The sequence below is a fragment of the Oncorhynchus tshawytscha genome, linkage group LG16 (genome assembly GCF_018296145.1).
Source record: "Oncorhynchus tshawytscha isolate Ot180627B linkage group LG16, Otsh_v2.0, whole genome shotgun sequence".
In the NCBI taxonomy this organism is placed as follows: domain Eukaryota; kingdom Metazoa; phylum Chordata; class Actinopteri; order Salmoniformes; family Salmonidae; genus Oncorhynchus; species Oncorhynchus tshawytscha.
The window spans coordinates 37,029,557-37,057,343 of record NC_056444.1 but is presented as its reverse complement, the minus strand read 5'-3'; the positions used below and the strand labels follow the sequence as shown (position 1 = coordinate 37,057,343).

General features: G+C 42.6%; 1 protein-coding gene across 3 annotated transcripts in view; it reads left to right on the top strand.

Annotated features, from left to right (window-relative positions):
- The window catches only part of LOC112215614 (E3 ubiquitin-protein ligase RNF152), a 50,537-nt gene extending 22,973 nt beyond the window's left edge, over positions 1–27,564 (top strand). For 2 of the 3 annotated variants that reach the window (XM_024374778.2, XM_024374780.2), the window contains exon 2: positions 22,083–27,564. In XM_024374778.2, the coding sequence (XP_024230546.1) occupies positions 22,516–23,151 (636 nt within the window). In that variant the 5' untranslated portion in view covers positions 22,083–22,515 and the 3' untranslated portion in view covers positions 23,152–27,564. Of the gene's footprint in view, positions 1–2,529; positions 2,731–22,082 lie in introns of those variants that run through there. The other variant, XM_024374779.2, reaches the window with a different exon arrangement.
- Positions 27,565–27,787: the final 223 nt, after the last annotated feature.

Below are 27,787 nucleotides of genomic sequence, written 5' to 3'. Positions count from 1 at the left end.
AGTCACTTTTATGCTAACATTATAGCTGCTCTTAACAAAAACAGAGGAGCCGAAGCCAACAAGCTAGCTAACTTGTTTGCAAATAAACTGCTGGGTAAATAAACGCTGGGTTAAAAACAACCCAATTTGAGTAAATATTGGACAGAACACACATTGGGTTATTTTATATCACAGCAACCCATTGTTTTCTTTAAATTGGGTTGTTGATGCTGGGTTATTGAGCTGTGATCCACAGTTCAGATCAGAATACTTAGTAGGGGTGTGGCTTTCAGACAGTTATTTTTTTTGGCCAACCATGAAAGTAAATGTCATTCTGGTTAATCTGTTCTGTTGTCAACCCATGTTAACATTAACCCTAACACTTCTTTGTAGTGTAAATTAATCTTACACAAGTGTCTAGGCATGAGTTTAAGGACCTGGGAGTGGGTAATATGTTGATCATATGCCAAAAGCTCACCAGTATCAATGCCATCATGTTCTATGCTGAGAATATCTTTTAGGAAGCACATTTTAAGAACAGCAACGTTGTTACGGTGGTAGTAGCAGCAATCCAGGTAGTGGTCACTGCTGTAGCAGCATTGGTCATGGACTGCGCTGGAAGAAAGCTTCTCATCCTCTCAGGAGTTTCTATGTGCCTAAGCACTGCTGCATTTGGTGTCTACTTCAAGTTGTCCGGTGAAACCCATGGTAACTCCTCAGGACTTTGCCTAGTAGAGTCCCCTAGCAGAGGACCTTGCGGCTGAGCTGTCCTGGCTCGCACTGGCCGGCATGGGCTTCTTCATCACCCCAAAAAAATTCCTCAAGTAGTTCAGTTCACACATCACACTTGAAGATTCACAAAATATGTGTGCACCAGAGATATTTGTCAATTTGACCTACAATGCTTGCATTTCATTATGTTTGTCTTTTTTTGTTTGTTTACAGTACAAGAACAGTTTACAACATTTTAAAATGTGAGAGAACAATTAAGGCTATGTATGTGCATGTAAGTAAGAATTTGGCCCATAATGACAATTAGATAGTTTACTGATTTAATGTTCTCTTTGTACCATGAGGGTATACATTTGTGAGTGTGCACAAATGTCCTGTTGGACTTATTTGTCATGTTTTTCTTCTGAAATAACTCAATGTTTTTACTAAAACATTTTAGAAAGGTGGAGAAAAGTAAGAATGGCTGTGTGAATACACATGCAGTATCAATGCACAGTGTAATATAATGTGGTACACTATTACTGGTGCCAAAACATTCAAACTGAATGTGCAACAGTAGTGAATGGTCATATCATGCTAATAAAAGACTTGTCTATTTAAAAAAAAAAAAGTATTGGCATAGCCCAATGCTGGGATAGTTTTAATATTTAAGTGTTATTCATTTTGTGTTAAGACATTTAATGTGCAGAACATTTGAAGGTAATTAAGAGTTGTAGTGAACCAACTTAACATGATGAACATGAATGACATTTACTCTCACGTTTGGCCAAAAATTAACTATATGAAAGCCACACCCCCAACAGGTCACGCATTTGGATTATCCAAACAATTGGGTTTTTATTCACTTTCATGCTGGGTTGACCCAGCATATGGGTATTTTTTTATATAATCCATAGGTTATTTTCAGGAGGTGTGGTCTATTGGGGGTGTGGCTTTCAGATTGGTCATTATGGACACATTCTTTGCAGTATTACTTTATTGCCTTGTTGCAAACAGGATGCATGTTTTGGAATATGTTTTATTCTGTATAGGCTTCCTTCTTTTCACCCTGTCAATTAGGTTAGTATTGTGGAGTAACTATAATATTGTGGATCCGTCCTCAGTTTTCTCCTATCACAGCCTTTATACTTTAACTGTTTTAAAGTCACCATTGGTCTTACGTTGAAATCCCTGAACAGTTTCCTTCCACTCTGGCAACAGAATTACCAATCTACCAATAGGTGCCCTTCTTTGCGAGGCATTGGAAAACCTCCTTAGTCTTTTTTGGTTGAATCTGTGTTTGACGTTACCTGCTCGACTGCGGAGACCGTATAGAATCTCTGGGACCTTACAGGGTCATTCTAAAATCATGTTAAACACTATTATTGCACACAGAGTCCATGCATGTGACTTGTTAAGCAGGTTTTTATTCCTGAATTTATTTAGGCTTGCCAAAAAAAGGGCTTGCATACAAATTGACGCAAGACCTTTCAGCTTTTGTAAACATTTGTCAAACATAATACTGCTTGACATTATGGGGTATGGTGTGTAGGCCAGTGACAAAACATCTCTATTTAATCCATTTTAAATTCAGGCTGTAACACACCAAAGTGTGGAAAAAGTCAGGGTGTGAATACATTCTGAAGGCATTGCGTAAGGCACCAGGGATAGTATAGATCAGGATTTATAGACAGAGAAAGAGAGAAAAAGACAGAGGGAGGGGGAGAATGAAGGGGTGGGGGGAGGTGTAGGGAAAGAGAGAGAGAGAGAGAGAGAGAGAGAGAGAGAGAGAGGTTGGGGGACAGAGAAACGAGAGTGAGAGAGAGAATTGAATTGTACATTGAATTGAGAGAGAATGAGAGAGTGAGAAAGAAAGAGAGAGAGAGGGTGTTTTTTTTTTATCTCTCTATTCCTCCTTCCCGTCCACCAAAGCACTAACCACCATCGTCTCATCGCCTCATATCATACAGCTACAGATGCACCGCTGTCTCACAAAGGATAGCATATCTATCCGGGTGTTCCTTCTTATCATCTTCCTATGTGAGTATATATTTCTATTACCAATTGCGTTCGAATAAATAGTAAACCAATGTGAGTGAGTCCAATAAGGTTTGTTTGAACAGCCTGCCTGCTCCGCTCCATCTGTGGTTGTAGCTGACCACCCAAAGAATCTGCAGATAACCATCAGCTCTCTATCCAAGTTCGAAAACCCTGTTTGTAACACACAGAATTTACAACAAAAAAACATTGGAGTACATGGGGCTTTTACTAATGAGGATATACCTATTTTATTTTGGTTAATAAGTCATAGAATTGATCAATCTTATTTTTTGGGGGGGGTCTTGTTACCATGACAACGACTGCTCCAAACGACAGGCGAAATTGAGGTTATCTGGAGTCCTCTGACCCCAGGTTCAGTTTTCAGATTCAACCTTCGATTTTAACATATATCTCCTGTGTTATATCCCCAAGAGAGACATAGCTAGGATATAATTAGGAGTGTTTCTATTGTGACAGACAGCAGCTGGACTGGGATGTATGACGTGTGTGTGTGTGTGTGTGTGTCGGTACCTGACTGACATAGTATGACTTCCCCCTCTCTGATTATGTGTGTGCCGCTGCTCCACATTGATTGGCTTTGCTGACTGTGCATTCTATAGGTCCTCTATGTGTCTTTCATTGACTGTGTGTAGGCTGCGGTGTGTGTTTTATTGACTCCTCTCTTAATGTGTTTTTGCCTGGCTCTTTAAAGACCAGCTCATAGTGTGTCATTCCCACTGATTAGTTTACTAAATGCTTTTGTTACTATGCTGATTTCTGTCTCTCACACTGCGGAAGTGTGTGTGTGTGTGTGAATGAAGGGTAGCGTACAGTGGAAACAGAACATTTGCCGTTAGCACTTTACATTCATTAGGGTCCATTCAGACTGATGCTGCTGTGGTTGCTTTCAAAATGGCACTATATTCTCTATATTGTGCACTGCTTTTGAGCAGGGTCCATAGGGGTCTGTGTAAGGCAGGTATTCCCAAACTGGGGTATGCGCAATGCTGCCGGGGGTACGTCAAATAAAAATGTGATTCATGTGTTTTTTTTGTTGTTTAAAAAAAAAGATTCTTCACGTTTCCAAACATTCCATATATGTTTTCCAACAGGGCTAACCATTTGGGGGAAGTTTTTTTCTCGCCTGAGTAGCCTTGTTTTACTACCGATAATTTTTTTTAACCATATAGTGTTCAGCAAAATAACAATACAATGTAAATACAGGTAGCCTAGTCGAATAATTAACATCCAATCACATTAACCGCTACTCTCTTGCGGGAATTACACTACCGGTCCATATGTAGCCAGACGTAGCTGCTGCTCTTTCCGTTTGCTCGAAGATGGATTAATGGTTAAAAAAACTAAGGCCCGCGTCCATAGACACATAACAGCTCTACTGGTAGTACTGCTACTACCAGCAGCACTACACCTGCACCTATCGATGACACAAGTTGTTCTGCTTCCACGAGCACATCCAATGCTAGCATCAGTAATTTTTCATTTGTTGTTAGCCCAGCTGGCATGGACACTGACAGTTGTGAATCTGATGCAGCAGAAGAGCTATTGCCCCCTTGCCCTGGAAAGCACCAAACAACAGACAGGGATGTTGGACCATCAAAGAGGCACAAATATGATTAGAACTACATTGATTTGGGGTTAACTTATATTGGGAGTAGTGCCTTTCCTTAGCCCTAGTGTGTTATATGTGCAAAAGTACTATCTCACAACTCGATGAAACCTTCACACTTGCGCAGAAATTTAGAAACAATGTATAGAAACAAAAATAAGCCGCTGGAGTTTTTTGAGTGAGAATTAAGACAACTTTCGAGTAGTAAGACATGTATAAAAGCAACAGATACCATTAAAAAGAACGGTCAAGAAGCATCTGATATGGTGAGCTGCCGAGTGGCTAAGACAGGCAAGCCCCATACTATTGTGGAGTGCTTAATTATTTCTGTTGCCGCAGATATGGCTGGGACAATGCAGGGGGAAAAGGCCCAAAAAACTATACAGACAATGCCTTCATCAAACAACACTGTTTCATGACGCATCAGTGACATAGCAGGATATGTTTTGAAACAATTAATGCGTCACATACAAGCCAGTGAATTCTATGTGTTACAGCTGGATGAGTCAACAGGCGTGGTGGGCACAGCTCCTGGTATATGTCCGTTACGTTTATGGGAGGTCAATTAAGGAAGACATCCTCTTCTGCAAACTCACTGGAAACCAGGACAACATGAGAGGATATTTTTAAAGTACTGGACAGCTTTGTGACATCAAATTGAATTTGAATTCAAGATGTGTTGGTATCTGTACTGATGGCCATGACATGCAGACATAGTGGAGTGGTAACGCGCATGCAAGCTGTTGCTCCCGAAGCTCTTGGTGCTAAGGGAATGCCTGACTTTTTGGACACTACAGTGAAAATGGTTAACTTTGTTAAAGCAAGGCCCCTGAACTCTCGTGTATTTTCTGCGCTATGCAATGATATGGGCAGCGACTATGTACCGCTTTTACAACATACAGAAGTGTGCTGGTTATCAAGGTGCAAAGTATTGATACGTTTTTTTGAATTGAGAGACGAGCTTAACGTTTTCTTGACTGACCATCATTTTCAATCGTCTGACCGCTTGCATGATGCCCGAGTTTCTCACGTGACTTGCCTATCTGGGTGATCTTTTTTCTCGCCTGATGACTCTCCGCAACTATGTTCAATGTGCTTGAAATAATTGAGGCTGTGATTAAGAAGTTGGAGCTGTTCTCTGTCTGCATTAACAAGGACAACAGACAGGTCTTTACATCATTGTATGATTTGTTGTGTGCAAATGAACTCAGGCTTACGGACAATGTCAAATGTGCTATTGCGAAGCACCTGAGTGAGATGGCTGCTCAATCACATAGGTACTTTCCCAAAACGGATGACACAAACAACTGGATTCGTTATCCCGTTCATGCCCTGCCTCCAGTCCACTTACTGATATCTGAACAAGAGAGCCTCATGAAAATTGCACTAAGCGTTTCTTTGAAGAAAAAAAAAATCATCACAAGCCACTGCCAGATTTCTGTATTGGAGAGTATCAGAGTATCCTGCCTTGGCAAATCACGCTGTTAAGACACTGATGCCCTTTGCAACCATGTACCTACTGTTGAGGTCAGAAGTTTACATACACTTAGGTTGGAGTCATTAAAACTCATTTTTCAAACACTCCACAAATTTCTTGTGAACAACTATAGTTTTGGAAAGTCGGTTATGGCATCTACTTTGTGCATGACACAAGTAATTTTTCCAACAATTGAATGGCTTTAGAAGCTTCTGATAGGCTAATTGACATAATTTGAATCAATTGAAGGTGCACCTATGGATGTATTTCAAGGCCTACCTCCAAACTCAGTGCCTCTTTGCTTGACATCATGGGAAAATCAAAAGAAATCAGCCAATACCTCAGAAAAAAATTGTAGATCCTTGAAAGTCTGGTTCATCCTTGGGAGCAATTTCAAAGTGCCTGAAGGTACCATGTTCATCTATACAAACAATAGTACGCAAGTATAAACACCATGGGACCACGTAGCTGTCATACCGCTCAGGAAGGAGACACGTTCTGTCTCCTAGAGATGAACGTTGCAAATCAATCCCAGAACAACAGCAAAGGAACATGTGATTATGCTGGAGGAAACCGATACAAAAGTATCTATATCCAAAGTAAAACGAGTCCTATATAGACATAACTTGAAAGGCCACTCAGCAAGGAAGAAGCCAGTGCTCCAAAACCGTCATTAAAAAGCCAGACTACGGTTTGCCACGGCACATGGGGACAAATATCATACTAACGAATGTCCTCTGGTCTGATGAAACAAAAATAGAACTGTTTGGCCATAATGACCATCGTTAGGTTTGGAGGAAAAAGGGGAGGCCTGCAAGCTGAAGAAAACCATCCCAACCGTGAAGCACAGGGGTAGCAGCATCATGTTGTGGGGGTGCTTTGCTACAGGAGAGACTGGTGCACTTCACAAAATAGATATCATAAGGATGGAAAATGATGTGAATATATTGAAGCAACATCTCAAGACATCAGTGAGGAAGTTAAAGCTTGGTCGTGAATGGGTCTTCCAAATGGACTATAACCCCAAGCATACTTACAAGGTTGTGGCAAAATGGCTTAAGAACAACAAAGGCAAGGTATTGGAGTGGCCATCACGAAGCCGTAACGTCAATTCTGTAGAAAATATGTGGGTAGATCTGTTAAAGCGTGTGTGAGCAAGGAGCTCTACAAACCTGATTCAGTTACATCAACTCTGTCAGGAGTTTATTGTGGGAAGCTTGTGGAAGGCTTCCCGAAATGTTTTACCCAAGTTAAGCAATTTAAAGGCAATGCTAGCAAATTCTAATTGAGTGTAAACTTCTGACCCACTGTGAATGTGATGAAAGAAATATTTCTTAATAAAAAGTGGTGATACTAACTGACCTAAAACAGGGATTGTTTACTAGGATTAAATGTCAAGATTTGTGAAAAACTGAGTTTAAATATATTTGGCTAGGGTGTATGTAAACTTCCGACTTCAACTGTAGCTGTACCATGATATTTGCATTGTTACTAAGTAAACCTCCAATTGTTCTCTAGCATTCCACCCGCTAAAACCTACACCTATCCCAAGTTGGGTTGTCGTCCCAGTGACCTATCCTTCAAAAATAGCACACAGTGCCACCCACATAACAGAAGCACATGAACTGCCAAAAGCATTTCCAACAGCCTCACCTCAATTGTATTATATACAGTTATTTAAAACATATACTCCACCGGTCAAACATTTTATAACAACTACTCATTCAAGGGTTTTTCTTTATTTTTACTATTTTCTACATTGCAAATAATTGTGAAGACATCAAAACTCTGAAATAACACATATGGAATCATGAAATAACCCAAAAAGTGTTAAACAAATCAATATATATTTTATATTCTTCAAATTGCCACCCTTTGTCTTGATGACAGCTTTCCACACTCTTGGCATTCTCTCAACCAGCTTCATGAGGTAGTCACCTGGAATGCATTTCAATTAACAGGTGTGCCTTCCTAAAAGTTCATTTGTGCATTTGAGCCAATCAGTTGTGTTGTGAAAAGGTAGGGGTGTATACAGAAGATATTTGGTAAAAGACCAAGTCTATTTTATGGCAAGAACAGCTCAAATAAGCAAAGAGAAACAACAGTCCATCATTACTTTAAGTCGTGAAGGTCAGTCAATACGGAACATTTCAAGAACTTTGGAAGTTTCTTCAAGTGCAGTCACAAAAACCATCAAGCGCTATGATGAAACTGGCTCTCATGAGGAACGCCACAGGAATGTAAGACCCAGAGTTACCTCTGCTGAAGAAGATAAGTTCATTAGAATTACCAGCCTCAGAAATTGCAGGCTAAATAAATGCTTCACAGAGTTCAATTAACAGACATCTCACATCAACCATTCAGAGGACAAAGTGTGAATCAAGCCTTCATGGTTGAATTGCTGCAAAGAAACCACTACTAAAGGACACCAATAATAAGAAGAGACTTGCTTGAGCCAAGAAACATGAGCAATGGACATTAGACTGGTGGAAATATGTCCTTTTGGTCTGGAGTCCAAATTTGAGACTTTTGGTTCCAACAACTATGTATTTGTGAGACGCGGTGTGGGTGAACGGATGATGTCTGCATGTGTTTTTCCCACCATAAAGCATGGAAGAGGAGGTGTTATGGTGGTGGTGCTTTGCTGTTGACACTGTCTGTGATTTATTTAGAATTTACACTTAACCTTCATGGCTACCACGGCATTCTGCAGCGATATGCCATCAAATCTTGTTTGGACTTAGTGGGACTATCATTTGTTTGTCAACAGGACAATGACCCAACACACCTCCAGGCTGTGTAAGGGCTATTTTACCAAAAATGACAGATAAAGATTCAATAAAATAAAAATAAACTAACTTGGCAATGGAGTGCTGTATCAGATGACCTGGCATCCACAATCCCCCGACCTCAACCAAATTGAGATGGTTTGGGATGAGTAGGACAGCAGAGTGAAGGAAAAGCAGCCAACAAGTGCTAAGCATATGTGGGAACTCTTTCAAGGCTATTGGAAAAGCGTTCCAGGTGAAGCTGGATGAAAGAATGCAAAGTGTGTGCAAAGCTGTCATCAAGGCAAAGGGTGTCTACTTTGAAGAATCTCAAGTATAAAATATATTTTGATTTGTTTAACACTTTTTTGGTTACTACATAATTCCATATGTGACATTTCATAGTTTTGATGTCTTCAATATTATTCTACAATTTAGAAAATAGTACAAATAAAGAAAAACCCTTGAATGAGTAGGTGCTCTTAAAACATTTGACGAAAAATAAAATCTTGCTATTCTTAATTCCCACAATTAATGAACAATATGCGTAATAATGTAGACAGTTAATGCGAAGGATTGTTACCAAAAACCAGGATTGTCATTACAAAAATTACATTTTTGGCAAGCAATTATTATTTTAGAAAACAATTATTGTGATTCATCCTATATTGTCCCTAACATCTTTACCCCATAGCAACAGGTGTGGGATACGCACACACACACAGACACACACACACACACACTCCCCACCTTTCCTCCACAAACAACCACAAGCTCAGATGTTCAACAGTTGTTCTAACCCCGAGCCTGTAGGACTTGATGTGCGAATGCCTATTCAGTTGTAGCTGTTTGAGAAGGCATGCAAAATTGAGCAAGAATGGGGAGATTTGATTAACCAATGTCCTATCTGATGGAGCTCCGATACATCCCTTTCCCCTGAAACACACACACGCTGGTCCCCCGTTGTGACCATTTTCCCAAGCATCTCTGTGCAGTCAGACCTTTAATTATGTTGTGCCACCAGGGCCACAATAATTTGCCCCCTTGTCAGAGTGTGACCCCCTCCCCATGGGTTAGTGCAGCTAGTGTTGCCAGCACTGCCACTACCTGGGTTGGCGCACCCCACTGGAATCCCCACCGGCTAGGTTTAAGGTAGTCAAGGTTCTCATTAGCAGCTTTGAGAAATTCCTTGTATATTATGCTCACCCATCCGGGGGCTTTGGCTCTGTTAGAACCAACTCTGCCAGGCAGGCTCAAAATCTTGAGGGTGCGGTGCTGCTTTAGTGGGTCTCTGACCACATTTATCTTTCCGTCTTGGCTGCGTATAGAATACTTCATCTAACAATGAACTTAGCCTTATTATGCTTTTGGGAAACTGGGCCCTGAACTCTTTCCCTGAGGGGAGTTTTTGGAAGAGGGGGTTGAAGGGGTCAGCAATGATCTTTCCTGTACGCTTCCTTTCCCTGGAGTCGTGCAGGACCTCAATGGAGGGCAGGTGGCGGCTGATGAACCTCTTAGCAGAGAGGACAATCTGCTGCAGTTTGCCCTTAGAGCGGGCCTACTCATTCCCTAACGAGGAGGTGAGGATGGACTTGATGTTGTTTGTGTAGAACCGAATCACTATTGTTCACGAGAGTTCGAATTTCTTACCTGTTTGGGTTGGTAATTTCTTCAGAGTTTTGCTGGGATATCTGTCAGGATGCTCATTGCTTTGACATTGTTGCTTTGTGCCCGTTGTCGTGCAGTTTGGAGAAATCACGTACATCACAAAGGCCACCTCATCTGTCAGACGAGAAGAATAGACAGAGATAATTTTTCAGCATTTGAGTTTGCCAGAAAAGAGGGGGGATATGAGATGAGATGAGGGGGTAGAAGAATATTAAAGGCTGTTGATTTGCCAACATCTGGGAACGTTTTCAGTGGGAATGAAAAGGATGAAAAACACTTGATAGCCGACTGTCCTCAAAAAGGAATTAATAGCTGCAGGGTCCCAGAGGGTGGAGGATTTAAAGCGCTAGCAAAGCTAATTTATTGTCACTATATATCAATGTTAGCCTTTTTCTACGTTTTTCCATTTCACTTACAGAGGACGTTCCCTCTGGAAAGATAGAAGTGGTTTTAGTAGCTTTCATCACTGTATTTTCATGTGTGTACTAGGGTGGATAGAATGTGTACACAAGGATCTAGGAGGGTATTAAATAGCATGTGTGTGTTTGATAGTGTTTGTGTGAGTTGGCCTACATAATGGTCTTGTGTGAAGTTGATTGAGATGAGAGGGGGGGGCATGAGTGTGTGTTTGCATCCCAAATGGCACCCTATTCCCAAAGGGCTCTGGTCAAAAGTAGTGCACTACATAGGGAATATGATGCCATTTGGGACGAAGGTTGAGTGTCTGGGCTGCCCAAGGGCCGGGATTGTCGTGTGGTGCCAATCATCTCATCGATCTGTTTGTGTTTTCACCAGCCAGAGCTGTCCACCGCTGCACGCCAACCAGTCAGATGAAATATATCTCTCCTTTCTTCACCTCAACGAGAGAGAGAGAGAGAGAGAGAGAGGCCGACAGACAACAGAACAGTAATCCCTCAAATTCAATCCCAGGGCAGCAGGAGTCATGACGGCCTACTGGGATTGAGAATCTGGCCCATTCCTCAGATCAGGTTTATAATTTGTCACACACTGATTTTGTTCCAATTGGGGACAACTACCTCACAGCTATCTAGTCAAAACTATGATCCACTCATAATTTCATACTGGACATGAATAGATCTATGAGTAGAGAGTTACTGTTATCCAAGCTATTCCATATACAGTAGCAGTGCTCTTTAAATCTATTTTTGTGGGAGCAAGTAAAGGCAGAATGCATGCACGAAAGCTGAATGTTGTTAGCTCATGATTTGATTCATGTTTGTCAAGATAGCCTTACTGAGAAAATTACCATGTTGAATTAGGGTTTATAATTGGTTTATACTCAAAGAATTATCAGCTATTTTAACTTAGAATAACAAATATACTCTAGTATAGACACATTGTTTCCCTTGAAATTAAGGACTGTTTTAGAATTGATTTGTCTGTATGCACACACACAGGGACAAGCTGGGATATTTTCCTACTGAAATAGCCATTTATAATCCACTCAGTGAGCTAACAATCCGGTCGCATTGACTGATTAATGAACAATCAATGCTGCTATTCCGTTGATCCCCATTGGTGTATCTGGGTCCTAAATGGCGCCCTATTCCCTTTATAGTGTAGTACATCTGGTCAGGGCTTAATTTGATCACCCTCTTGCAAGAGAACTCTTGCAGGAAATGTAAAACTCGTAGTGAATTTAAAGTTTAAAAAGGCTTCTAATGTTTGTTATTTCCGCTTTGAAAAGTCACACTTGATTTTCTATTACAAAAAATGTATCAACCCCTACAAAAATTGCCATTTGGAACGCAGGTGTAAGTCTTTAAAGCCCACGGTAAGGCCCTGCCTTAGTAACTAACAACAGGGGATATAGCTGTAGCCTACAATTGTGTTTGCCTCTGAGCTAAGATAAGCCTTTGTCTGCATCCCAAATTGTCTGCGACACTATCTATGCTCTATGTAGTACACTACTTTTGACCAGAGCCCTATGGGGCTCTATGAATATAGGGTGCCATTTGGGACATAACCTTTGACTATATTATCTCTGGGTGGTTGGCTGTTGATTGGTTAGTAAACTGGCTAGTTGTTAAGTAAATAATGTCTATGGGTGCCTCCCTTTACATGATAGGAGGCTCAGTATTCGGTACACAGAGCATGGATTTTTATCTCTAGTAGCTAGCTACCTCTGCATCAGTTTCACAACACAAGGATCTATGGTGCTTTTGCTGTCGCTGTGCTACAGTAAAGAGAGAGAGAGTATTAGCACAGTAGATAGTACAGTATACATATATAATACAGTATCAGCACTGCATATAGCGGTATTCAGGGTATACACAGTACAGTGTATAGTGGTAGTAGTCAGGGTCTACATGATACAGTTATATAACTGTAGTCAGCGTATGCATGATGCTGTTTAAACCAGCTCTACAGCCCTGGGGAAGAGCTAAGCGGCTCAGGTAAGGTTCTAATATGAGATTATACTAAAACTCTCAGGCCTGCCTAGGTTTGTCTGTTTTTCTTTTCCACTGCCTGGCAACAGAGGTGTGTGTGTGTGTGTGTGTGTGTGTGTGTGTGTGTGTGTGTGTGTGTGTGTGTGTGCGTGCGGTATAGAGAGACCTGAAGGGAAATATACGTATTTGATGTGATTGTTTAAGCGGACACCCTCTACTTTCACCATACATGTCCCTTGACAACATGTATAAACTTGATATCTCTGGCAGTGTTATTTCAAAGATGATCTAACTATGGTATGATCTTGAAATATCCCTGTGGGCAAAACTGTTTGAAATGGCACCTTTTCAGCTTCAGAACCTGGTTGAAATGACATCTTCCAATCAGTTCTGCCCACTATGATAGTTTTACACTGACGAGGGACTTGAAGGGTTAAGAGTTGTAGTATGTGTTACTGTTACTATGATTATAATGACAAAGTGACAATGTAGCTGGTGTTGATCTTGATAAGGTGACAAGAAACAGTTTCAGGGCAGGCAACTCTAAAAATGTGCTACAATATCCATTCTCTCTCTTGATAATATATCTTCACTCCTTTCCAAGAACCGCCAGCAACATTACACTCAAGTAATGTGACAGTTCTTGTCTTTGAGCAATGAGTTAGATCTCCACTCGCTTCCCTCTGTTTCTAGATATCATCTGTTTGACTGACTTGCTGAGGAAAGTTTTGCCTCTCGGGGATGTTATTGAACACTAGAATAGATGATGTGTTAAGTAAACAAGTTTTGAAGGGGGTGTGTGTTTGAAGACTAATGTTTGCGTGTGTGTTGAATGCGGTGTGTGTTTGAGAACTGTCTGATAGCAGAGTGCGTCAGAAAGACATTGAGAGATCAAGCATTAGTAGAACATCAAGTGTATGTAGTCTTCTCACGCTGTAGTACTGTGCTTGGGGTAAGAAGCTCAAGCCATCTCTTTCAGAGTTTGTAAGCTTGCATGTGCGCACACGCACAGGCACACACACCTGATTCAGAGGGGTTGGGTTAAATGCGGAAGACATATTTTGGTTGAATGCATTCAGTTGTGCAACTGACTAGGTATCCCCTTCCTGTTCCCATTCACATACACTAATTGCTGCGTTGCCTGCTGATGTGTGAATGATGTCATTCCCAGTGTGTGTGTGTGTGTGTGTGTGTGTGTGGAATACCCGCTGGTTAGCAGCAGAATGTATGCACTTTGTTAAAAATGGTGGTGTACACATGAGGAAACTACAACCCTCATTCACATTTTTAACAGATATGATTCATACTTAATGGTCAGCTAAATTTGAGTCAAAAACTGTGAGTTAATTTCTAATAGGATCAACTTTTTCCAAGCTGTCTGGTTCAGTTGTGGTTTCCTTCACATCTCCACAATCAGTAAATATGTCTGGCAGATAGTAGATAGAGTCACCCATCCTCTCCTTTCAACTGTTCCTTTAATCACAGAGATAGTAGTCCTACTATCTCTACTTCTCATCAGTGCTGTCTGAACTCGCCTTTCATCATCAGACAAAGGGATTGCAATGCTGATAATTAGGATGCTTTGCGCTGTAATTTCATCATAGAACAGGTGGATGCCATTGCGTGTAGAAGACAGAAACGTTGTATCATCCGTTGGATCTGGTTAGATATTACTAGGATATTTATTATTTCAGTTTCAAAGATATACAAAAAATTGCAATCTTGATTGCTTGTAAGCCATGACTGACATCAAGGAAAGGATACTAAACCTGGATGTATTTCACAGAGTTCACAACATTAAGGCTGGGATTCAATCCGGATATGCTTTGTCAGCTATGCACCTGTCACAGGAAATGTTCCCACGTTCGTGGAGACCTCATTCACAGTGAATGTTGCTTATCTTGGAAATTACCTTTAAATGTCAAACCTGCTATAACGCGGATCTACCGCTGATCGGATTTAATCCTGACCTGAGAGACCTTGAGAAGAAAGATGAGTATTTATTTTATTTGGAGATTTAGACTCCAGCTTGCCTTGTTTCACCTCTCTGCACAACACACAACCCAGCTCACTGTCATGACTGAAAGCATTTTGAACAGTCAGCAGGCTACAATTCTGAGTAGACATGAATAGACATAAGGGCCTTGAATTGGTCTGATTTAACAGAACATAAAGATATTTGTTTGGACAGCACAGTTGATAACATGTATTATGCTCTTGGATGCATAGACAACACAGAAAGACCCTTCTCTCAATTGATTGATGTCACTTCATCAGTATTTCTTCCTGTCATGATATCTGTATCGACATTGAGTGTACAAAACAGTAGGAACACCCGGTCTTTCCATGACAGACTGACCAGGTGAATCCAGGTGAAAGCGATAATCTCTTATTGATGTCACATGTTATATCCACTTCATTCAGTGTAGATCAGTAGGGGCTTCTGAGGGCAGGAATAGATAAAATGGAATGGCATCAAATACCCAGCAACCATGTGTTTGATGTATTTGATACCATTCTACTGATTCCGCTCCAAATAGTCTGGTTAGCCATTTGATTAGATGTTCAGGAGTCTTATGGCTTGGGGGTAGAAGCTGTATAGAAACATCTTGGACCTAGACTTGGCGCTCCGGTACCGCTTGCCGTGTGGTAGCAGAGAGAACCGTCTATGACACGGGTGGCTGGAGTCTTTGAGGGCCTTCCTCTGACACCGCCTGGTATAGAGGTCCTGAATGGCAGGAAGCTTGGCCCCAGTGGTGTACTGGGCCGTTTGCACTACCTTCTGTAGTGCCTTGTGGTCGGAGGCCGAGCAGTTGCCATACCAGGCAGTGATGCAACCAGTCAGGATGCTCTCGATGGTGCAGCTGTAGAACCTTTTGACGATCTGAGGACCCATGCCAAATATTTTCAGTCTCCTGAGGGGGAATGCCCTCTTCACGACTGTCTTGGTGTGCTTGGACCATGTTAGTTTGTTGGTGATGTGGATACCAAGGAATTTGAAGTTCTCAACCTGCTCCACTACAGCCCTTCGATGAGAATGGGGGCGTGCTCGGTCCTCCTTTTCCTGTAGACCACAATCATCGCCATTCCCTTAATCACATTGAGGGAGAAGATGTTCTCTTGGCACCACACGGCCAGGTCTCTTTTCTCCTCCCTATAGGCTGTCTTGTCATTGTCGGTGATCAGGCCTACCACTGTTGTGTCATCGGCAAATTGAATGATGGTGTTGAAGTCATGCCTGGCCGTGAGGTCATGAGTGAACAGGGAGTACAGGAGGGGACTGAGCACGCACGCCTGAGGGGCCCCTGTGTTGAGGATCAGCGTGGCGAATGTGGTGTGTACCCTTACCACCTGGGGTCGGCTCATCAGGAAGTCCAGGATCCAGTTGCAGCGGGAGGTGTTCAGTCCTAGGGACCTTAGCTTATTGATGAGCTTTTAGGGCACTATGGTGTTGAACGCTGAGCTGTAGTCAATGAATAGCATTCTCATATAGGTTTTCCTTTTGTCCAGATGGGAAAGGGCAGTGTTTTTTTGCAATGGAGATTGCATCATCTGTGGGTCTGTTGGAGCGGCATGCAAATTGAAGTGGTTCTAGGGTTTCTGGGATGATGGTGTTGATGTGAGCCATGACCAGCCCAGGCACTTCATGGCTACAGATGTGAGTGCTACGGGTCGGTAGTCATTTAGGCAGGTTACCTTACTGTTCTTGGGCACAGGGACTATGGTGGTCTGCTTAAAACATGTTAGTATTACAGACTCGGACAGGGAGAGGTTGAAAATGTCAGTGAAGACACTTGCCAGTTTGTCAGCGCATGCTCGCAGTACAGGTCCTGGTAATCCGTCTTTCCCTACGTCATTTTGAATGTTGACCTGTTTAAAGGTCTTACCCACATCGGCTGCAGAGAGCGTGATCACAGTCTTCCGGAACAGCTGGTGCTCTCATGCATGTTTCAGTGTTATTTGCCTTGAAGCGAGCATAAAGTAGTTTTGCTCATGTCACTGGGCTGCTCTCGGCTGTGCTTCCCTTTGTTGTCTGTAATGGTTTGCAAGCCCTGCCACATCCGACGAGCGCCAGAGCCAGTATAGTAAGATTCGATCTTAGCCCTGTATTGACGCTTTGCCCCTTTGATGGTTCATCAGAGGGCATAGCATGATTTCTTATAAGTCCCGCTCCTTGAAAGTGGCAGCTCTAGCCTTTAGCTCAGTGTGGATGCCGCCTGTAATCCATGGCGTGGGGACAACGTCATCAATGCACTTATTGATGAAGCCAATAACTGATGTGGTGTACTCCTCAATGCCATCGGAGGAATCCCGAAACATATTCCAGTCTGTGCTAGCAAAACACTCCTGTAGCTTAGCATCTGCTTCCTCTGACCACTTTTTTATTGATCTAGTCACTGGTGCTTGCTGCTTTGCTTTTTGCTTGTAAGCAGAAACCAGGAGGATAGAATTATGGTCAGATTTGCCAAATGGAGGGCGAGGGAGAGCTTTGTGACCAGCCTATGCATCTCTGTGTGTGGGATATAGGTGGTCCAGAGTTCTTTTTCCTCTGTTTGTACATTTAACCTGCTGATAGAAATATGGTAAATGGATTTAAGTTTCCCTGCATTAAAGTTACCAGCTACTAGGAGTGCCTCCTCTGGGTGAGCGTTTTCTTGTTTGCTTATGGCGGAATACAGCTCATTCAATGCTGTCTTAGTGCCAGTCTCTAAATAGCTACAAAGAATACAGATGAAAGCTCTCTCGGTAGGTAGTGTGGTCTACAGCTTATCATGAGATACTCTACCTCAGGCGAGCAGTAGTTCGAGACTTCCTTAGATATCGTGCACCAGCTGTTGTTTACAAAAATACAGAGACCGCTGCCCCTTGTCTTACCAGACGCCACTGTTCTATCCTGAGGGTACATCATACAACCAGCCAGTTGTATGTTAGTGTTGCCGTCGTTCAGCCACGACTGATGAAGGGGAAGAGAAAGGTTACACCCTTAGAGCCGATGTCCGCACCCCCGCTGAAATCAAATTAGCAAAACAAAGGAATCCCCATGAAATCCGTCAGGTTAAAGAAGGATTTTTAAGCCTTGAGACAATTGTGACATGGATTGTGTATGTGTGCCATTCAGAGGGTGAGTGGGCAAGTAAAAATATGTATGTGCCTTTCAACAGGGTATGATAGTAGGTGCCAGGTGCGCCAGTTTAACTGCAATGCTGCTGGGTTTTTCACACTCAACAGTTTCCCGTGTGTATCACGAATGGTCCACCACCCAAGGAACATCCAGCCCACTTGACACAACTGTGGGAAGCATCGGAGTCAACATGGGCCAGCCTTCCTGTGGAATGCTTTTAACAGCACATGCCCTGACACATGTAGGCTGTTCTGAGGGCAGAAGGGGGTGCAACTCAATATTAGCAAGGTGTTCCTAAAGTTGTGTGCAATCAGTGTATATCCCAAATCAAATTAAATTGTATTTGTCAAAACCCATACAGACAGAGCCTGAGGTCATGTATAGCATGTTACTGTACAGCAACTGCGTCCCATTTTATGCACTTATCATTATCCAAATCGACCATATTCAACCTGTATACAAGTACAAGTATAAAGGGCTACAACACTTTATGTTTGTGTTTCCTTTATTTTGGCAGTTACCTGTATCTCTGATAATGTAGCCAGCTGCTAGATAGACATTGATTAAGACAGAACAATGTGAGGTGTCTGTGTTTCTGGATCAGGGAAATTCAATCAGTAAGTCTGGTCCTAGTGTTGTATCTATTCTCTCCAGTTTTCCACTAGGGTTTGTTGATAAGAAAGGAAAGGTAGCCAAGGACGTGGTCAAATATTGGCTTTGGAGAATGAGATGCAAGCTCCTCAAGAGATGTATGATCGCCTCCCTCTCCAGGTCATACACACACATGGACACACATACTCACACACCTCCCCCTCAGCTGTGTTACTGATGTATCCGAGAGGTAGTGGATTGTGTGTTTGTTGGTCACGCTCATGTGGGTGTGTGGGCCAGAGTTTATAGTACTGCTGCCTGGCAGGCACGTCTGTGGATGGGGACTGTGGGCGTGTGTGTGTGTGTGTGTGTGCGTTTGCTGATGGGGACTAGGTCCTTAAGATGGAAATTGCCATAATGTGTCCTGCAGCAGTCTGCTGCACAGGCCTCTTGACACACACACACACACACACACACACACACACACACACACACACACACACTTTTCATCATTGAGATACACCTTTCTCAAGGGCAAATGTGGTCTTCTCTGTTCGCTTGTGTGCTTCACTTGCGATGTATAATAATTTTTTGTCTTATTGAGATTAATTGTTGAGTGGAGGATTAACTAGGAGTGAGTGTGGAGCGTAAAAGTACTTGGCAAATTAGTCAAGGGTTTGTCCTAGACCTAGCCTCATGCCATGTAATGTCAATTAACCCCTAGTTTCAATTTACAGAGTAACTGTTTCTGACTGTGCCAGAGTTTTTAGTCTTAGTACTGGTAAGTGGCCACCCGTGTAAGTGGTGTAATATCAATGCCTTTTCATGCATACATGTACATAGTAATGACTTTTGTGAAAGTGTATTTTATTTTGTTGGATGGCCAGCCTTTCTTTCAGAAAAGTGAACTATTTAGTTTTGATGCATGTCTAATGTCTATGACTCATCCCAAATGACACCCTATTTCCTATTTAGTGCACTACTTTTGACTGGAGCATATAAGGAAATAGGGTGCCATTTGGGATTTTAATTATTTAACTAGGGAAGTTAGTTTAGAACAAATACTTATTTACAATGGCAGGTGTTAACCTGTGTTTCTGTGCCCTTTCTCTCCTCTCCTCCTTTGTCTTCCAAATCCCCTGCTACTTGTTACCCCCCTCTCTGACTTGCTCCAACCAGTTTATCATTTTTGGGAGTGTGTGTGTGTCCTTTCCTTGGTTATTTTTAGCCGCTGTCTTTAAGGAGGAGTGAGCTTTTTCCTTCGGCTGATTGTGTGTGCTGTGGAGCGAGGCAGGGGAGACTGGAGGGACAGAGTGTTTGTGTGTGTGTGTGTGTGTGTTCCAGTTATGCTCAGCGAAGGGAGTGTGTCTGTCCTTTTGGATGGTCCCAGGGGGCCAAAGGGGCTCTGGACAGGGATAGGGGTTCCAGTAGGGAACTCACCATCATTACTTAATCATATTCCCTTCCTACAGTCATATGATATGACGGACCAAACCTTGTATTAAGACTTTTTTGAATTCATTCACAGTTGCTTTTAAGTGTTTTACAGAGGATGTTCAGAAATTAGATTTGCCGTACCTCCCATAGTTATGCTTAGTGACAGTGAGGTGTGTTTTCTCTCCCACACTAGGTGAAATGTGAAAATGGGTCACAAAACTATAATGTGAAAGAGCGAGAGAGAGAGAGAGAGGAGTAACCTAAAGAAAGGTAGACAGACTAACAGTCGTGAAATGTATTTAGAGAGAGTAAATAACAGAGGATGGAGGGGAAGAGAATAAATTATGAAGGAGAGGAGCATGAAATAATGAGTGTATGGGAATATTGAGCCACAAAGCATTTTTGTCAGATCAAAGCTAATCCTTGTCTTATGAAGGGTTTTTACTAATACCCCTGGTTGTCTTACCCATCAGGCAGGTCTCTCTCTCGCTCTCTTTTTCTCTCTTCATCTGACTCCCTTACTTTCTCTTTCTCTCTCCCTCTGTATCTTCCCCCCTCTCTCTCTCTCATCCCCGTAACTAAAATTACTGCATTTTCTGCATTTTACTTTACTTTGAAATGGTGGTAGAGAATGCAGAAGGGTTTAGAGAAACTAGGTCAAGCGGAGAGTGGGGAGTGAAGGGGGTATCACATCAGAACCAAAACAGAAAGATACATTTTGCCTGGGTAGGGATAGAGGGAGAGGAAAAGAGGGGAAGGGAGGAAGTGGGTGAGGTTCGGATGTGTGTGGTGGAGACGCTAACCGCTGCAAATGTGTTGCATTTACAGTGGATTTAGAAACCTAACACAAGAAATAGATGTTTCAGTCCCAAAAGGTGGAGGGACAGTGACATGGCACCCTGTTCCCTAAGTAGTGCAGTACTTTTGGCCAAGACCCATAGATAATAGGGAGCCATTTGGGACATAACCGCTATGTCACATGGATGTCTTCTCTATGGCTGTAATTCCATTACAACGTGTGAGCAAACAGCTGTTAGAGCTGAGGAGTTTAATTGACAAGGTATAATTTGACTATACTGTTGACATTAATAGTATCTATGGTCACCTTGAAATGAAAAGGTTTCACGGTTGTTCCATGTCACTGTCCCTCTGTCAGTCAGTTACTAAGACATGTGCCTACTACCGTACTCTATGCACAATGACTACTTAGAAAAAGGAGTAAATAGTAAATAAACAAAAAAAATCTGGAAAAAGTGTGCAACGTTTGGCAACAGAATTACGGTAACATCTTGTTAAAGTAGTCCTTGTGCATAGAGCTGTGTGGTTTGTTAAGCTTAGACATCAGTGTTGTTTGTTTGGTTTACATTTGAAGTGAAAAATGTTGAGTCTGGGCGTAATTCTGTTCCCATGGAATTGCCCTAACTAACATGGCTGATATGATTATGTAAGAAGAAGAGTGGGAGAACAAACTTTCACAGAGCCTGTGGCTAACTAATGCGTATGTTGATTTTGATGTATTCTGTGTAGTGTGATGACCAAATTAATTTCTGGCTGTGGCTGAAGATAAAAAGTAATTAGCAATATTATCAAAAATGCTTATATCCCACCCACTATCAGATCTCCTCTGCTGGCCTTAGTGCCCTGAGTTACCCCATTGTGTCTGATGTGAATATGTCACGGATGATAATGTAACTTTCCATCACGTGTGGTTGTGGCATGACGACCTCCCTCCCTTCTCTTTGCTCTGTATGATGTGGCATGTATGAGCTTCCTCACACGTTTCTGTAATGTTAGTTATTTCTCTGTCGTGTGTCTGATGAGAGCTAAGTGTGTGGTGTGTGTGTGTGTGTGTGTGATTCCTTTTGATGTTAAAGCCAGGCAGAGAGGCAGAGCGTTGATAGGGGCAGGGCAGCTAACTGATTTATCTGTGTGAAAATGAATGCGAAAGATCCAGGCTGATGAGCCAGCCCCAGGAGGATTGAGGGGGACACAGGCTACACCCTAATCCCCATAGGGCTCTGGTCAAAAGAAGTGCACTGTATAGGGAATGGGGTGCCATTCGGGACACACAAAAGCCTACATGCCTGGCTGCCCGCTACACTGCCCATGCCATGCCCGTGCTCCTATTTCTGCTCCACAATCAGTGCTGAAACCCACTTCTATACACACACACACACACACACACACACACTCTCTGCCCCGTGAATCTCTTCAGCCCGTTAACACTGCGGTCTTCTCTCTTGTTTCACAGATGAACCACCGTGTGACCTCAATCATCCTGTGACATCACACCGACACTGAGACATCACACCAACACTGAGACGGTCAGGTGGGTGGAAGGACACCGAGCAGGGGCTATGAACTCAAACAGCACAGCTTTGCTCTGACGAGGAATCAAGTGCCTTGTGGATGATCTGGATTTCATTTAGCTTCCTGCTACTACAGTCAAATAATAAGAGGCATTCTTCTTTGTCATCCTGGTTTGTGTTACAGTACACAAAAACAGCCAGTTACATCAAAGGGTTACAAGCACGGTTTCACTTGTTTATGCAAGAGGATAATAATTGAGCACGTTCTCTCCCTTCTCCTGAAACTATAAGCACCTAGCCTTGTGAAACCAGCCTATTCTCGTGATTGCTCGTGATTGCTACTATAAAGGACCCATAATAACAATCCATAACAAAATGGAGACTCGGTCTCTCTCGCAGGACTCCATCTTGGAGTGTCAGATCTGTTTTAACTACTACAGCCCGCGAAGGAGGCCCAAGCTGCTGGACTGCAGACACACATGCTGCTCTGTGTGCCTGACCCAGATGCGGTCCAGCCAGAAAGAGATCCGCTGCCCCTGGTGCCGTGGCGTCACCAAACTCCCCGCCGGCCTCTCCGTCTCCCAGCTCCCCGATGACCCTGACATCATTACCGTCATCGCCATCCCGCACGCCTCCGAGCACACGCCCGTCTTCATCCGCCTGCCTAGCAATGGCTGCTACATGCTGCCCCTGCCCGCCGCTAAGGAGAGGGCGCTGTTGCCTGGCGAACTGGGCTGCCGGTTCCTGCCAGGTGGCAGCGGGCAGCAGAAGGTGGATGTGGCGGTGGTGGCCATGCCTGAGCTGCAGCCCCTGGGGATGAGTCTCGACGGCCTGGAGGAGGCAGAGAGGAGGGGAGCCGGGGGAGGAGGTGGTGGAGGGGGGAAGGGCTCCACGTGGTCCGGGGTGTGTACAGTGATCCTGGTAGCCTGTGTCCTGCTCTTTCTCCTGGGTATCGTGCTCCACAACATGTCCTGCATCTCCAAACGTTTTACTGTCATCTCCTGTGGCTGAAGGGAGGGGCCAGACATCATGTCAATCACCATGTTCCCTCCCACCACCCCCTGCTGTAGCTCCGTCACCCTCCTCAGCCTGGATTATGATGAGGATAAAGGATTTTATACCTATCATAGATGGTCAAGAAAACAACAAACAGACCGAGACAGAGAGAGAGGGGGTTGCTACAAATAAACTGGGGACTGAAACTCATTTTCTCCTATTATTGATTTGGAGATATTCTGAAGACACAAAACACACACCCCCTTTCCGTCAACTTGATGCACCCCTCTACTCCCCAAACCCCATTACACTGCCCCCCCCATCAGAAGGAGGGCCTCAGCCTCGTGGAATTCTCGTGGAAATTTGAGGAATCCTTGTGGACCTATGGACCCGGGGACCTAATTTGGGGACCCCTGGGGACTGGTGGTGTCAGTACTGAGCACATACAGTGTCTCCAGCTGGAGCTGCAATATACAGTGTTTGGACCTCTTGGTAGACCTGGGATCAAATACAGAAATGTGAATCTTTTCAAATACTTTGAGTGTTTGGTTAAGTCTGCCTGGCATGCCAGATGGGTGGGGTATGACGTTTTGGGACTTTTCTATTGGTTTATTAAGTCAGGCAATTTTAAACAGATAGGTATTTCAATTGATTTTCCAAGTATTTGAAACCCAGGTCTGCTTTCTTTATTTCTGTCCTCAGTACTGAGGCGAAACAGACAGTGAATCCAGTAATTACTGTATGTGGAATCCACTAAACCACCTCTAGCCAAGGGTTGTTCCTAGAGGGACTGATCAATCAATACTGGTGGTGGTTGTGTCCCAAATGGCACCCTATTTATTATATAGTGCACTATGTAGGAATAGGGTGACATTTTGGGGAAGCGCTTGCTGTGTTTCAAATTTTGTCAGAATCTCTCTAATGGTCTAAAAACAGAATGCTTACTTACTGTTGCTCCAATATATAATGCAGTACTGTATGTATGTGGTGGTATTTTGATCAATGATGTTTTAAAAACAAAAACAGGGAAATATGTGATCTCTGTGTTGTATTATATACTTATAAACCAGCCTATATTTGATAGAAAGCACATACTACATGTCTTCAGTAGCCAGCCAGCCTAAAGTAATAATGATTGATGTAGTGTTGCAATGATTTGTCTATCCCCAATGCCCTTCACTGAGAACAGATGGTCATTGATTTTAATATTGAGGTCTCTGGTCAGTATTACCATGAAGGGAGATCAGTGCGAGAGAGAGAGAGCACGTGGCGTGGGCATAACCGTGATAACCAGGTCTCAAGTCATAGGCAAGTCAAGTCACATTCTCTCTCTCTCTCACACTGATCTGCCTTCATGCTAATACTGTCTTTGATCTTCATGTGGGGCTGTGGGGTCACAGTAAGGTGCTGGGTGGGGTTAAGATTGGGCGGGCTTGAGGGTCCAAGTCTTAATGCTAATCGCATTGATTTATGAAGGGTTATAAATATTTTCTTCTTCTTCATGTTTGTGTCCCAAATGGCACATTATTACCTGTCTAGTGCACTGCTTTTGACCAGGGCCCATAGTGACCTGGTCAAACAGTGCACAATATAGAGAGTAGGGTGCAATGTGGGACACTATCTTTGTTGTTGTCGACAAAATTATTATGATCCGGTATCTACTGTATTAAAGCAATTGAGTGTAATCACAAACAAACAGTGTGAACTGTTTTGTATAGCAGCCATGTACAGACATGTACAGAATGATTGTATTTTTCCTCGTTGTCCTTCTTTCTATTTGTGTTTACTTCAGTCTGTCTGTAATAGTAGCCTGGTCTAGAATCAGTTCTTATTGCAGCAAGTTAGAAACCTTGGTGGACAGTGTGAAGATTCGTTCGGACTGGTCTAGGATCAGTGCTCAAGACAGTGGGTTTGTTAGGCTCTTTGTTACGGTTGCAGAATTCTGTACATTTTTCCAATATTCCCCAAAATTTCCAGGAATCCTGGTTGGAACCAATCACAGCCAGAGAGGAGGAGGTTGTAGAAATGAGAGATTCCAGGTTTTGTGGGGATTGGCTGAGCAGCGCTTACCTACAGATAATTGTACTGGGTCTGGCTGCTATCAATCTGGTGCTGGAACCACCAACGGCCAAGACGGTACCTCTGCCCAAGCATTCTGTATGCATCCCAATAGTACACGATATAGAAAATAGGGTGCCATTGGTCACAGGCTGTCTCTAACCCCACTGCCCTGTAAAAAATCGAACAGACCTGCTGGGCTGCCACTGTGATTGGCCCCAACGTAACTCAATATAGGACTCCTTAAAAAGGCAGTCAGTGAGTGAGAAATCTCAGTTTGATAGCCACAATTATCCTTAGGTAAGAGCTAAACAACCAATCCCCAGGACAACTGAAGTGTCTCATTTATATAACCTTTTCCTCTCTGGCTGTGAATGGTTCCAAACAGGATTTCTTGAAAACCAGGGAATGATCTAAAAGTATATATGCCATGCTGTGTATTGTTATCTTAGACAAATACTGAAGATTACATTTTTTTAAATGATGTAAATTTATGGTGCCAATAAACCAGACTAGTCTAGTTACATTGTCTGTAGATAGATACCACAGTAAACAACAATAACAGTAGTTAATAGGGATGCAACCCAAAATGTCACCCTATTCCCTATAATGTTATAGTGCACTACCTTTGACCAGAGTCCTATGGGCCCTGGTCAAAAGTAGTGCACTATTTACAAAATAGGGTGCCATTTGGGAAGCAGGTGTCTGGCCCTAAAGGGTTTCTTTAGGTCAGTGGTAGGTGGTGAGGGGAGGACGGCTCATACACTGGAGAGGAATTTATTAGAACGGTATGTGTATGATGCCGTTCAATTTATTCCATTACAGCCATTACAATGAGCCCGTCCTCCGGTTTAAAGTGGCACCAGCCACCACTGCTTTAGGTCAGTGTTATTTCATGTATTAATACATACAGCCAGTAAAATGATTTGAACCGATGGACTCAATGTGTTTGAAACCCCTGTTGTACTGCCAATAGATCCATTGTTAAAAGATGCATGATGTGATTTTGCTTGGATGGAGTCAGTAGAGGATATGGTTTAACATGCAAATGAAGGTACAGAGCAATGTCAAATAGTATAGTTTAAAAGGTGTCTGTGCACAATGAAGCTATGAAACATTAGAATGGGGATTTGGGGATTTTTGGACTGCGTCCCTGGGTAGATCTATCGTGTTTCCCAAATTGACCCCTATTCCGTATTTCGTGCAATACTTTTGACCAGGGCCCATAGGAACAGCGGGTGCTATTAAGTACAGTACCAAGATGTTTCTTTCCATGCTACAGTAAAGCCTGTTTTTAAAACTGGAATCATTTTCAGAGGACACTGTTTACTTTCAACAACAGTCCATGTACAAAGCCAAGGACTACATCCTGTAGCCTTAACCTTTTACTGCAGTGGGCTAAATCAGGGTCACACCGAGTGTTTCTTCGTAGTCTTAAACAAATCTACTTTGAAACAAAAGTATACACCTCACACACATGGTTCTGGGCTTAAACAAGAAGACATCGGTACCATGTCAGATATAGAGTTTAAATGTATTACATTTTGAGTTTGCATCACATTATTACACTTTATATACATCACAGAAGACTGAAAATATATATATTTTTAAACGTTTGACATAGAAACATTGGATTTTCGGAGTTAAAAAAATCAATGTTTATTAATTATGAAATTATAAAAAAATATTAATAACATTCCACCCATGAGGCCACTAACTCATTTGACTGCAGGAAAGGGCTATGCTGCGATTCAATCCGATCATGCTTTTCGGCAATGCACATTTTTAAGGCAATGTTCCCCGTTCGTGGACACCACATTCACGGTAAACACTGCATATGTCGGCTCAATCAGAAATGACGTATAAATTGTCGCATTGACAAAATTAGCAATCAAATTGAATACCAGGTTAACGTTGGATAGGATACTTTTTTCCCCCCCGTGTTTATTTCATGGCTCTGATCATTTGAAGCGCCCTCCATTTTCCTTAACAGACACACCAAGTGGCATTTGAATATGGGTAATTTGGTAAGAAGACTAACAGGGAATGTTTTTGTTCCCATCCAGTCATGCCTGCCGCTCCTATGTCAGAAACGCAATGTGCGTCCCAAATGGCACCCTATTCCCTATATAGCTCACTATATAGAAAATGCAGTGCCATTTGCAACACATTCACCTTTCTATCTCTAGAACACATGTTATGTATGAGTGTGTATGACACAGAGAGAAGAAGACCAAGGGTTGTCAAGTCTGTGCCTGTGTGTTTGTCAGTTAGTGATGTAAAGTTCCAGTAGTAGTTTCTGTTTGTGTCAGGTTCGACAGACACACACAGCTGTTTCAGTGATCTATTAAATAAACTGTCTGAAAATCACCTGCAGTCTTATTGAGTCATTTATTTTTTCAACAAATACTTATTTCAAACCAAATAATACTCTTGTTTAGAATAACGGACCCAGCAACCTAGTTAGTTGGGTTTTGGAGCATACAGTTGGGGAGCATACAGTTGGAGAGTGGACGGAGTAGAGTGAAAAATAAAAGTGATGACGGAAAAAGGGTTGTAAATTAAAAACAAAATGTATTGCCAAAAAAAAATT